The sequence below is a fragment of the Symphalangus syndactylus genome, chromosome 5 (genome assembly GCF_028878055.3).
Source record: "Symphalangus syndactylus isolate Jambi chromosome 5, NHGRI_mSymSyn1-v2.1_pri, whole genome shotgun sequence".
Lineage (NCBI taxonomy): Eukaryota > Metazoa > Chordata > Mammalia > Primates > Hylobatidae > Symphalangus > Symphalangus syndactylus.
In genome coordinates this window covers 87,724,968-87,738,304 of record NC_072427.2, presented here as the reverse complement: position 1 = coordinate 87,738,304, position 13,337 = coordinate 87,724,968, and the positions used below count along the sequence as shown (strand labels likewise).

General features: G+C 50.1%; 1 protein-coding gene across 16 annotated transcripts in view; it reads left to right on the top strand.

Moving 5' to 3' along the window:
• PDE9A (phosphodiesterase 9A) overlaps positions 1–13,337 on the top strand; it is a 121,319-nt gene that overhangs the window by 84,400 nt on the left and 23,582 nt on the right. For 15 of the 16 annotated variants that reach the window (XM_055279801.2, XM_055279797.2, XM_055279796.2 and 12 more), the window contains 2 exons: positions 4,384–4,468; positions 12,009–12,090. In XM_055279801.2, coding sequence (XP_055135776.1) covers positions 4,437–4,468; positions 12,009–12,090 — 114 coding nt within the window. In that variant the 5' untranslated portion in view covers positions 4,384–4,436. Of the gene's footprint in view, positions 1–4,105; positions 4,192–4,383; positions 4,469–12,008; positions 12,091–13,337 lie in introns of those variants that run through there. The other variant, XM_063640545.1, reaches the window with a different exon arrangement.

Genomic DNA, 13,337 nt, shown 5'->3' with positions numbered 1-13,337 from the left:
ATTGCCACAAATTCTGCATCTCTGGGATTCAAACTAGTGATGCTGTGCTGTGTCACCCAAGAGGCTTAATTTTAACATCACCCCAATAGGTAGCCAGGGAAGCAGATCTTGGTGGACTCTGCATTGTCAATACAAACGCTATGCACCCATCAAAAACCATGAGCTGGCTTAATACAGAGCCTTGTATGGACATGTGAAAAAAATATAGGTTTGTTGCAAACTCATTTAGCAGCAAAAATGTGTTCTGAACTGACATGAAGCCTTGGTATTTATTTATCCTGCTCAGTATGATAAATAAGCATTTTCTTCGGGGGATAAAAAGAAAAACGTGAGCTGGGACACCAGCCACTAACATGGGGAAGGTCCGTGACCTCCTGATGAGTGAAAACAGCAAGTTAGAAAACAACAAATTTTATCTTTTAAAATTAATAATAGATATATAGATACATAGACACACACAGGATGGATAGAAGATATATACATACATACATACGTAGTATGTACATAGATACATACATACGTAGTATGTACATAGACACATACATACGTAGTATGTACATAGATACATACATACATAGATACTATACAGATATGTAAATAGAAAGATAGGTAGAGGCTGGGTGCAGTGGCTCATGCCTGTAACCCCAGCACTTTGGGAGGAGGCAGGAGGATTGCTTTAAATTGCTTTAAAGGCAGGGGGATTGCTTTAGCCCAGGAGTTCAAGACCATCCTGGGCAACATGGCAAAACCCCATCTCTACAAAAAATACAAAAATTAGCCGGGTGTGGTGGTGCACCCCTTTAGACCCTGTTACTCAGGAGGCTGAAGTGGCAGGATCACTTGAACCTAGGAGGTGAAGGTTGCAGAGAGCTGTGATTGTTCCACTGCACTCCAGCCTGGGTGACAGAGCAAGACCCTGTCTCAAAAAAAAAAAAAAAAGAAAAGAAAGATAGATAGATAGATACATAGAATGGGTGGATAGAGAGATAGAACGGATAGAAAAATAGATAGGATGGATAAATAGAACATAGGTAGATACATAAATATGATGAATGCATGGATGGATGGATGGATGGATGGACGGATGGATGGATGGATGGATGGATGGATGGATGGATACATACCTACATACATGGATGGATGGATGGATAGACAGATGAATGGATGGATAGATAGTAGATAAATGAATGGATGGATGGATACATAGTGAGTAGGTAGGTAGATAGGTAGTAGATGATAGATATAGATAGATAGATAGATAGATAGATGATAGATAGATGAATGGATAGATAGATAAATGAATGGATGGATGGATAGATACATAGTGAGTAGGTAGGTAGGTAATAGATAGATGATATATAGATAGATAGATAGATGATAGATAGATAGATAGATAGATAGATAGATAGATAGATAGATAGATAAACAGGATGAATATTTAGAAGGCCTGGGAGTGGGCAGAAAGCCTGGAAGGACACACATTAATACAAATAATATTAACTGAGTTGTTTTCTGGGCCCATAGGATCCTAGATAAATTTTTAAATATTCTTCTTTGAAGTGCTATTTCCTACACTTCCTACGATGATAATAGGATATTTTATATTCAGGAAAAATGACATTTAAGGCATAGTCAATGGTCCATGGACCATGGACCTTGGACAGAGGGCGCAGCTGCCCTGTTTGCAGTCTACACCGCATGCCCAACCCTTCCCCAGATCTACTCACTTTCAGAATGTGCAGCCTTCCACGTGTGAACCAGACTGAGCTCCTTCCTGCCACTGATGTTGAATTGTCCATTTGCTCACATCAGTGTCCATGTGGCAAATCCACAGGGCATGGGTGGGATCCTGCAGTCTAGACAAGGCCAAGGAGCACCTGCAGAGGCCACGTTGAGCTTCCCAATCCACATGCAAACCCAAAATGTGTTCTCGGGTACCTTTTCTGAGAAGACAGCCTGTGGCATGCGTCAGCTTCCTTGAGGGGCCCATGATGCTGGAGAAAACGGAGACCTGGCTCCAAAGGAGAATGTGGACTCTTAGTGGTTGGACAAAGACGTCCCGACCTCAGGTACCCTGTGTTTCCCCAGCGGCAGCTCATCTGGACTCGGCCATCAGGACAGCGACCACACTGGCTCCAGCCACATGCGCTTCCAGACCCCATGTCCTCTAGCTGTTGGGTAGAAGAGGGGTGGAGAAGGTTTCTGTGGCACAGAAGCACATCAGCGGGACCAGATCCAAATATTGCACTCTCCAGATTCCTAGTCCTTCTGGCAGAAAGAAGCAGTGTCCTGGGAAGCCATGCCCCTACTTGACCCCTGACCCTGGAAATGCCTCGAAACCCACCCGGGAGGCTGATTCCAGCCAGTCTGCCCTGGGCCACTGCACTGGGAGAATTTCTTTCCAGAGCTGCAGTACTTCCTTCGGGGTGGGAAGGAGTTGTTAGAAACTAGCCAAGGGCTCTGAGTTGCTTGGTTTTTCCTTTAGAAAACATTTGCTTTTTATTTTTAGCAGTTATTCAGAGCCAAACTTCATGAAAAGGGGAACAGAGTGGTATCGTGGGAGTATCCTTTTGCATAAAAACTAAGGTGTGATTACAAAGTAACAAAGCTAATCTTTTTTATTTCTTGTGAACCAACTCTAATTGAAAAGCCGTGCAAAGCTGCTTGCTTCATGGCAGCGTTTCTGGGGTAAACGTGCAGTCAGCCAAGGGTGAATATCTTGAAGTTTAACACTCACTGGGAGGCATAAACTCCAGTTTGTGTTGGGTTGAAACAGTATCCTAACTGTTGAGGCACACCTTTGCAGTGGGACTCTGTAACGGCCCAAGGGGTTCACCCTGCCTGCTACCTAAACAGAGCTCATTCATCAAGACAGGGGAACTGCAATGGAGAAAGAGCCATTCACCCAGTGCCGGCTGTGCAGGAGACCAGAGTTTTATCATTCCTCAAATCAGTCTCCCCGAGCATTTGGGGCGCAGAGTTTTTAAGGATAACTTGCTGGGTGGGGGGAAGCCAGTGAGCCAGGAATGCTGATTGATTGGTCAGGGATAAAATCATAGGGAGTTGAAGCTGTCTTTTTTTTTTTTGAGACAGAGTCTCACTCTGTCCCCCAGGCCAGAGTGCAGTGGCGTGATCTCGGCTCACTGCAACCTACGCCTCCCGGGTTCAAGCTATTCTCCTGCCTCAGCCTCCCGAGTAGCTGGGACTACAGGCACTGGTGCACCATGCCCGGCTAATTTTTGTATTTTTAGTAGAGACGGGGTTTCACTATATTGGCCAGGCTGGTCTTGAACTCCTGACCTCATGATCTGCCCACCTCAGCCTCCCAAAGTGCTGGGATTACAGGCGTGAGCCACCGCGCCTGGCTGAAGCTGTCTTCTTGCACTGAGTCAGTTCCTGACTGGGGCCAGAAGACCAGACGAGCCAGTTTATCTGTCTGGGTGGTGCCAACGGATCCAGCAACTGCAGGGTCTGCAAAATATCTCAAGCGCTGATCTTAGGAGCAATTTAGGGAGGGTCAGAATCTTGTAGTCTCCAGCTGCATGACTCTTAAACCATGATTTCTAATCCTGTGGCTAATGTCAGTCTCATCCCCAGGCAAGAAGGAGGTCTGCTTTGGGAAAGGGCTGTTACAGTCTTTGTCTAAACTATAAACTACAACCGAAGTTTCTCCCAAAGTTAGTTCAGCCGAGGAATGAACACAGACAGCTTGGAGGTTAGAAGCAAGATGGAGCCTGCTAAGTTAGATCTCTTTCACTGTCTCAGTCATAATTTGGCCAAGGCAGTTTCATCTCCAGGAATGTGATCAAGTCCAGGTTCTGCTGATCCTCAACTTTGCCTATTTATTTCTCTTCTGTTTTAAGTCAACACTTTCTCCTGGTGAAATTGCTCTGGAAGGACGTTACAATGAAAAACTTTTCCCATAATGAGATCTTAATCCTTGCTGAAAACGCTTTGCCGTCCACTGCATTTTAATGCTCTGGCACCACATCCCCCCTTTTCTTTTTGGGATAAAAGACGCCTTTGTCCCATGTCCTCAGCTGGTGCTTAGGGATATGGAGCAAAAGGGATATGGGTGCCAGAGTTGAGATTCAGGGAGTGGAGAGTGGGGAGGAGCTTATGCCTTCTGGAAACTGCCCAGATGGATGTGGTGGTGCAGCAGTGGCCACGGCACATGCCTGTGAGGATAGAGTCAGTTGTGGCTGAGCTAAGTGGGGAAGTGCAGGCAAAACCTGAGTATCCGTAGCCGGGGCAGGTGTGGGGACCTCTGCCCTGAGGCATTTTCCTCCCTGGGAGCCACAGCGAGCCCTTAGTTACCAGCCTTTAGAGATCCTCCGCATTCGTCCGTGGTAACCCCCTTGCTGTCTCTCTCTCTGTCACCAGTGGAAGGACTAAAAGTGGTGGAGATTGAGAAATGCAAGAGTGACATTAAGAAGATGAGGGAGGAGCTGGCGGCCAGAAGCAGCAGGTAGGGTCTGCGCTGGGGCCACGGGCGGCCGGGCCTGCGGAGGGCTCCCCGTCCCGGTTGGGCTGGGGCTGTGGGCTTTGTTTCTCTAAAAGAAAGGCTGGTGCAGTTCGGTACAGTTCAGGCTTGGGAGAGTGCAGTCTGGAAGCAGCCACCCTGCTTGTGACCTGCTTGTCAGTGGTGTGACTTTCTTCTAACAAAAGAGCACACATGGGCCGGGCATGGTGGCTCAAACCTGTAATCCCAGCACTTTGGCAGGCCGAGGTGGGAGGATCACCTGAGGTCAGGAGTTCAATACCGGCTTGGCCAACATGGTGAAACCCCGTCTCTACTAAAAATGCAAAAAGTAGCCAGGCATGGTGGCACATGCCTGTAACCCCAGCTACTTGGGAAGCTGAGGCAGGAGAATCGCTTGAACCCAGGAGGTGGAGGTTGCAGTGAGCCGAGATCGCGCCACTGCACTCCAGCCTGGGCTTGACAGAGCAAGACTCTGTCTCAAAAAAAAAAAAAAAAGCACATATGGGAGATAGGGGCTGGGAAGACGATTTCAGAGAAGAAGAGTCCTCCTCCTGCAGATCCAAGCCTTAGGAGCAATGTATCCAGCTTGGAATAAGTTGATATCCACTTTTAAAGACAGAACAACAAGAGGAAAAAGGCATTAGGGGAGGAGCCTCCCGGTGCCCCAGGGACCCTGTTCCCTGTGTGATATTCCCACTTGGTTGCGTTCCAGCGAGGGCTCCAGCACTGGGGACACAGAAGTCATTCTCCTGGGAACAGGCGTCCTTCACAGGCACTGCGGGGGGCCCAGTGAGCTGTGACTCATGGGGAAAATGCCCCAGTCTCCACGATGCCGCCTCCAAAGTCAGTTTTGTGTACAGCAGGACTCTTTACTGGAGCCAGGGTCAGGACACGTGTGGATGAACCACAACCAAACTGGGGATGGAAATGCCAGTAGTAGCAAAGAGACGGCGGTGATGATGAGCAGAGCACATGCATTGAGGCACTTACCGTGTGCGGGTGCTGTGCTGAGTGAGGGGCACACAGGACCCGCTCACACCTCCGGGCTTTGCCTCCATTCCCGCTGGTGCCAGCCCAGAGACCACAGGCATATGATGTGGCTCATGGTTCCCCAGAGTGCCACTGCCCAGCCTCAGTGGGATTTAATGGGGACTAATGAACTGAGAAACAGCCCTGTGCAATTGCACTGAGTTGTCTCAGGGCCACCAGGCATGCTGATGATCATTCCCTGATTTTAAAATTGAGGGCAGTCTGCTTAGTGAGGGAATGTGGCAGGTGGAAGGGTCTCAGAGGCAGAAGGTGAAGGGAAAGCCGGCGGGCCTTGTCTGGTCCCCTCAAAGCCCCGGGGGCCTGGCCTCAGGGACGAAGGCCGAGCAGAAGGAAGCAGGTCTTGTCTGAATCACATGAGAGCCTGTCCAACAGGGACCATGCCACGTGTCTGTCCCATGCACTCATGGGCTCATTTGGAGTTAGGGATGTCTCAGCCCAATTGACTTAGGGGAAGTCAGGGCCACAGTTTGTGACCATGGAAAGTTGTGAGTGAACAATCCATCTTCGTCATTCCTGTGGTAGGAGGCTCTTTAAAGGACGAGAGACAGAGTCTCTCATTTGTGAGCCGAGGAAGAGCTCCCAAGTTGCACACGGGCGGCCACACAGCTGGGGCCCCACGGCTGGGACCTGGCAAGGCTGGGACCCGGCTTGGCAGCCTCAGACACACCAGCACCTTCCCCTGTGGCACCGCCTTGGCCGTGGGCTCTACGTCGCTTGGTTCAGCCCTCTGGCTGTCCCCTGTGCCCCAGGTGCCACGGCTGCTTTGGCAGGAGGGTGGTGATCCAGGGTGGTGCTGCCTGGCAGGGTTCCCTCTGCCCAGAGCCAGGCGGAGATGGGTTGCCTCACGCTGGGGCTGCAGGTGTAGCAGGGCCAGCCTTTCCAGCCCCACCAGCAGCACGAGGGGAAGAGGACAAAAACTGAGTTCTAGTCTTTGGCCTGAAACCAGACTCCCTGAACAGCGGCCTCTGGGCTCCACATGGGTTGGGGAGCTCCACCGCCCCAAGGGGTGTGTCTGGAGCCGGGCCATGCCTCCTGGAGCTGCGCCCAGCTCCTCACCTACAGCTGTGTGTCCCTGAGCACTTTCTGGAGGTGTTTGTAGGATGCAGCCTCTTATCCCTTAAACGACTGCATTTACTGCCCACCCACAGCAGCAGGAGTGAGTGGAGAGACAGCCTCCGGCCTCACAGGTCTTGCCGCTGCCATGCCTGATGGGCACTCGCTCTGTAGAAAGCAAGGCGAGTGCTCGGATCACACGTCGCTCCTGGCGTGGTTTCTGGTGTGCACTGGTCCTGCAGGTCAGGTTGCAGGGGGGGAAATTATTTTTATCAAAGTTGTAGTCATTTCCTGGGGCTGCGTTATGAATTCTCATAAACTGGGCAGCTTAAAACAATAGAAACGTGCCGGGCGCGGTGGCTCACGCTTGTAATCCCAGCACTTTGGGAGGCCGAGGCGGGTGGATCACGAGGTCAGGAGATCGAGACCACAGTGAAACCCCGTCTGTACTAAAAATACAAAAAATTAGCCGGGCGTGGTGGCAGGCACCTGTAGTCCCAGCTACTCGGAGAGGCTGAGGCAGGAGAATGGCGTGAACCCGGGAGGCGGAGCTTGCAGTGAGCCGAGATCGCGCCACTGCACTCCAGCCTGGGTGACAGAGCGAGACTCCGTCTCAAAAAAAAAAAAAAAACAATAGAAACGTATCCCCACATAGTTCTGGAGGCCACAAGTCCAAAATCAGGGTGCCAGCAGGCCCTGCCACCTCTGAAGGCCCCATGGGAGGGTCCTTCCTGGTCTCTCTTGGCCTCTGGTGGCTGCCGGCGGCATTCTCTGCCTGCCTCTTCACCTGGTGCTCCCATCCGTTCTGTTCAAATTCCCCCTTTTTGTAAGGACACCCATCCTATTGGAGTAGGGGTCACCCTCCTCCAGGATGACATCACCTTAACTACATCTTCAACAGCCATGTCCCCAAATGAGGTCACTGTCACAGGGAGCAGGGTTCGGACTTCAACATACGACTTTTGGGGGGAGATGTACTTCAGCCCATAACACACCACGTGGGAGGATAACACCAATTTCAGAGCACGCAGAGGAAGCCGCCAGGAACTCCAGTGAGACGTCAGCCCCCAGGTGCCCGTCAGGCACACCAGGCTGCGGGGTGCACCTGGGCCCATCTGAGTAACGGAGGCGCATCTGCACTTCCCCCAGGAGTACGTTTTTAGAACCCACAGCGCCATAAACCAAAGACAAGGAGACTTCCTGGTTCCCCGTCAGCTTCTGGAGGCAGCGTTCTCAGCTGACAGCCCTGGCAGCCTCCCCTGTAGGTGACAGACAGGTAAATGGGACTCTTGCATCCAAAACGGAACAGGGTAAAAATTCTCAAGTGTCATCGACACATTGAGAAAAAACAAATCCAGCCTCCTGGGCTCTGGTTTCATCCCCAGCTGTGTCATGTGCCCTCGTCGCCACACATGAAACCCCTTCCTGTTTCTCTGTGTAGAAAGGAACTCAGAATAGGGACACTGAGCTATTCGTGTTGTCCCTTTTGTCTTTGTCAACAGCAGAGTTACGTCTTACTCATGAGAGCCCTGTAGCAATGTGGGGACCCTGGGACCAGTCTCGTTAAGCTGAGACTTCCCCGGATGGCTGGGAAGAGGAGCTGCAAAAGGCGGGGTGGGGTGGGGGGCCTTCCCGAGATGGCAGCCCAGCCACAGGCCAGCGTTCTTACCTCTGGGAAGAGAATAAAGGCCCCAGACAGGGTGGAGCTAGCTCAGCTCTGTGCCACACAAATGGCCAGTGTGAGCCTGAAATGTGGAGCCACATTCAGCCCACATAGCACACCCCAGTGGGGCCTCGGAGCCAGGGGCCTGGATCTACCAGAAGCTGCCCCTTGGGAACAGCAGTGGCATCGGGGTCCGGCACACAGCACCCGGGAGCAGGTGGCCATCCCCTGACACTCACGGGTTAGGTTTCTCCTGCTTTTGTCTCAAAGAGGACAGAGGTCCAACTGCCAGCTTACATTTAGGGCAGGGGCAGGGGCAGGTCTACCCCAGGGGACACGGCCACTCTGGCCCCCAGCTCTGTGCCAGGCAGAGAGCAGAGCATGGAATGTGGGGTTCACCCAGAGCTGGGTAGCCTGCAGGAGGCTGGGGTGGCAACTGAGGGCTCAGCATTCATCCCAAACAAATGGCCTTGCCCACTGGCCTAAGCCCCAGAGAAGGGGGATGGGGACCCCAGGAAATGAAAGCAAAAATAAGCTCCAAATAGGATGAAAAGAAAGAGCTCCATGCCAGCTGCTCTGTTTGCTGAAGACGCTGGTTCCCGTGGCAACGGGGTGCGGAGAGAGGGGCTGCCTGGCCACGCAGGGTCAGTGGGCCCCAGCAGACCCTCCTCTGCTCCCAGCTCTGGTATCTGCAAGGAAACAGCAGGATTCCAGCAGTCAAACTGTCTTGCTTGGTGAAGATTTCCATAACCCTCCTGGGGAATGCAGGAGACTTACAGAGACAACACATGCGCAAATGTTTACACAAAAGAGGTTAAAAGCAGCAAAGAAATCATCATCGTGCCATCTATTTTTTTAACTACACAGAAAATGTTCGTTACTGCTCAGAAATGTGTAAATGGAATTTCTCGTTTACTGGATGACAATGGCAATCATTTGATTGGTGCATTTTGTTGGTTGGTTTTGTTAATACTTTGCTGAATCTGTTAGCATCCCCCTTACACATCAAACTGTGATAGCAACTCTAATGGGTTTTGCAAGCATGAAACAGAGGGAAGGGCTACCAAATGGATCTCTGTTGAGTGGTGGTTATCACGGGGAAGAGACGGCAGCATGCCGAGAAAATAACACTGAAGGCTCTTTTTCCAGAAAGGAAAGAGATTGATTATTCTAGTTTCAAAATAGCACAGGCTCATTGGGAAACCTCCAAACTATACTGAAGGGTGGGCACCGGTCAGGACAACAGCCGGCAATGTCCCCCCAGTTTAAACCTGGACACGAGGCCTTCTAGATGTTTTTCTGTGCATAGATACCTTGTTTTGAAAAACAACTAAACCATGCTGTTTTGTAGTCTTTTTTTTACTAGTGGCATTGTGAGCAATAAATAGATTAAATTTTAACCAGCGTACAGCTCATAGATTTTCCCGGAAGGCCACAATCAAGCACTCTTTTTAAACCTACCGAATGCACTCTTTCTTCCTCGTAGCATGGCATTTTTCGGCATTCGCTTTCAGTACGTACTGTGCATAGCGTTCTTATTTTCCCTTTTCATGTAAAGTTTCCTCACTTGACATAATGTCCGTGATTATCCTCCTAATGGCATAATAGTCCATCATGCAGATGCACTGTGGTGGTTTAAACCACTTCCCATTTGGGGACATTCAGGTGGCTTCTAGTCGGTTTTGTGTTTTTGTTACAACAGATCACACCACAGTGAATACCTGTGTGCATAGAGCTGTTTGTTCCTGTTGAATTCTTGCCTTAAGATAAATTCCCCAGGATAGATATGCGGTTTTAAAGGATACGAATTTCTATGTGGCTCTTACTGTGCAGTATTAAATTGCTTTCCCAGAAGAAGGGGCTTTATTTACAAATCGCAGGAGCTTCTGCTGCATTTAGCTCCCTGAGTGCCCCCCCAGCCTGGTGAATGTCACACAAGCCAGGCGTGACCCCCACCCACCATCGTCCAAGTACACAGGGAGCCTGTTCACTTCCAAGCAAGTTCACACCCACAGGGTGTGAACCCAGATTGGCTCAGCCCCCTGGTGCACTCTGCTGCAGGGGCCCCAGAGCGGCCAGACCTCCTGAGGCAGCTGCTCCTCATTCAGCCTCTGGGGACCACCCTGAAGCCAGCACACTGCCCAACCGGAAGGTGGCTTTCCTCCGAAACACGCCTGGCTCACTTTGCCCTGCTCCTATGTGGGATACCTTGATACCGAGTGCTAAACAAAAACAGGGTCAGACAGAAAACTCATCTGCTAACATTACATGTAACAGGGAAAGTTGGAAACATTCTAAAAGTCCATCACTGGGGACTGGATTGCTAACGTGTGCTACGGCCACACCCTGGAGAAACTTGGAAAATGAAGCTAAGCTCTGTGGAGCAACTTGGGATGAGTTCATGATATGTTAGATGACAAAGCAGGTTGCAGCAGAGTGAATTTGGTGCAATTCCATCTTTGTTTAAAAGTACAAACGGGCTGGGCACAGGGGCTCACGCCTGTAATCCCAACACTTTGGGAGGCGGAGGTGGGTGGATCACTTGAAGTCAGGAGTTCAGGACCAGCCTGGCCAACATGGTGAAACCCCGTCTCTACTAAAAATACAAAAATTAGTCAGGTGTGGCAGCATGCACCTGTAATCCCAGCTACTCAGAAGGCTGAGGCACGAGAATCGCTTGAACCTGGGAGGCAGAGGTTGCAGTGAGCCAAGATTGCACCTCTGCACTCCAGCCTGGGCAACAGAGTGAGACTCTGTCTCAAAAAAAAAAAAAAAAAAAAAAAAAAGTACAAAGGGGCGGGGTGCAATGACTCACGCCTGTCATCCCAACACTTTGGCAGGCTGAAGCAGAAGTATCGTTTGAACCTAGGAGTTCGAGACCAGCCTGGGTAACAGAGCAAGACCCCATCTCTACAAAAAATAAAAATTAAAATATTGTTAAAAGGTATAAGCGGCCACCCGTGTGTGTCCACACTTCAAAACATTCTGGAAAGATACACCAAACTATCAGAAGTGATTTCCAGAGTATGGGATTCAGGGAAATAAATGGGTAAAGTGAGGACTTTGGTTTTCATATTTTGTTTTTTTTTACTTTACTTGTGTGTTGTTTAGATTTTTTAGAATAAGAATGTTTTCGTTTTGAAAACATTAGGAAAAGGTTTTTTAGAAGCTTATCTAAAAGAGAAGATAGCCCTCAACATCTGACTTTTTTTTTTCTTTTTTTTTTTTTTTGAGACAGAGTTTCGCTCTTGTTGCCCACACTGGCCAGGCTGGCGTGCAGTGGCACAATCTCTGCTCACTGCAAGCTCCGCCTCCTGGGTTCAAGCAATTCTCCTGCCTTAGCCTCCCGAGTAGCTGGGACTACAGGCACATGCCACCACGCCCAGCTAATTTTTGTATTTTTTTTTTTTAAATAGAGATGAGGTTTCACTATGTTGGCCAGGATGGTCTCAATCTCCTGACCTCATGATCATCCCGCCTCGACCTCCCAAAGTGCCGGGATTACAGGCATGAGCCACTGCGCCCGGCCCCAACATCTGACTTTCTGTATGTTTTTCAAGAGTCCAGTGTGAGGTCAGAGGTCAGGCAGGTCATCGGGGATTTTGCTTCAAGTGAGTTGCTACTGCCCTGACTTCTTTCCCACGGCAAATAAGACCACACAGGGCTTGGGGGTTTGGGTTTGTCGCTTGCTTTGCTGTGCTGAGGGCTTCACCAGACTGAAACAGCAGGACCACAGCTCATCTCTGCTCCTCTCTCTAGGACCAACTGCCCCTGTAAGTACAGTTTTTTGGATAACCACAAGAAGTTGACTCCTCGACGCGATGTTCCCACTTACCCCAAGGTAAGATGAGATTCCAGCCCAGAAGAAGCTGTGGCTGTGTCCCCAGCCCCACGCCCAGCCCTGTGGCCCTGCAGCCAGACCCTGCTGTGTGCACGTTCACATCAACAGCCCCTCCCAGCCCTGGGCTGCGGACAGTGCGGGTTACTCTAAGGCAAAGTATTTTTTCTCTTTGACATTTGTTTAGCAAAAGTGATCCCAGACCATACCTTCCCCTGCAAGGACATAATAGCTCCGTGCTGCTGTCTGCCCGGCCCCGGGAGCTGACCTTGGTAAACAGTTTTTACACTCAAATGTTACTTGAAAGAACTTTAATGTTTAACTAAATTTTTTAAAATCCACTCCATTGGCCCTCATCTCTGAGCAATTCTTAGTTGTCCTGGCAAGTTTTGCTCTTTTGCACAAAAGTGTTCTTAGTTCTAAGAGAAGCTATGACGTTGGTGAAGTAGCAATGGAGTTTTTGAAATAATGACAAAAGGAGGGTCTCGAGATGCTGGTCACCCGCTCAATGCCTTCAGCTGGGAAGCAGGCAAAATCCCGGCCCACCTGCTTTTTTTTTTTTTTTTTTTCTTTTTGAGACAGAGTTTTGCTCTTGTTGCCCAGGCTGAAGTGCAGTGGCACGATCTCGCTCACTGCAACCTCTGCCTCCTGGGTTCAAGCAATTCTCCTACCTCAGCCTCCCAAGTAGCTGGGATTACAGGTGCCCGTCACCATGCCCAGTTAATTTTTTTGTATTTTTTTAGTAGAGACAGGGTTTCACCATGTTGGCCAGGTTGGTCTTGAACTTGTGACCTCAGGTCATCTGCCCACCTCGGCCTCCCAAAGTGCTGGGCCACCGCACCCAGCCCGGCCCACCTGATTTGTAATGTGCTCTCGTGCTAAGATTCAGGGGGCACAGGTTCCACAGACAGCAGAGGCCTGGGCTGCACACAGGTGGGCTCTGCCACTGCCTGCGGTTCAAGCAATGGCAGAGCCTTCCACAGCCTCCATGTGGGTCACTGGTGTCCATTAGTCAGTGATTCTATCCACGCGGTTCCAAACAATGTCCTGGATATTGTCAGGTTCTGGGGGGATTTTTGGGTTTTTTTTTTTCTTTTGATACTGAGTCTCACTCTGTCACCCAGGCTGGAGTGCAATGGCATGATCTCAGCTCACTGCAACCTCTGCCTCTCAGGTTCAAGCGATTCTCCTGCCTCAGCCTCCCGAGTAGCTGAGATTACAGGCACCCACCACCATGCCCAGCTAATTAC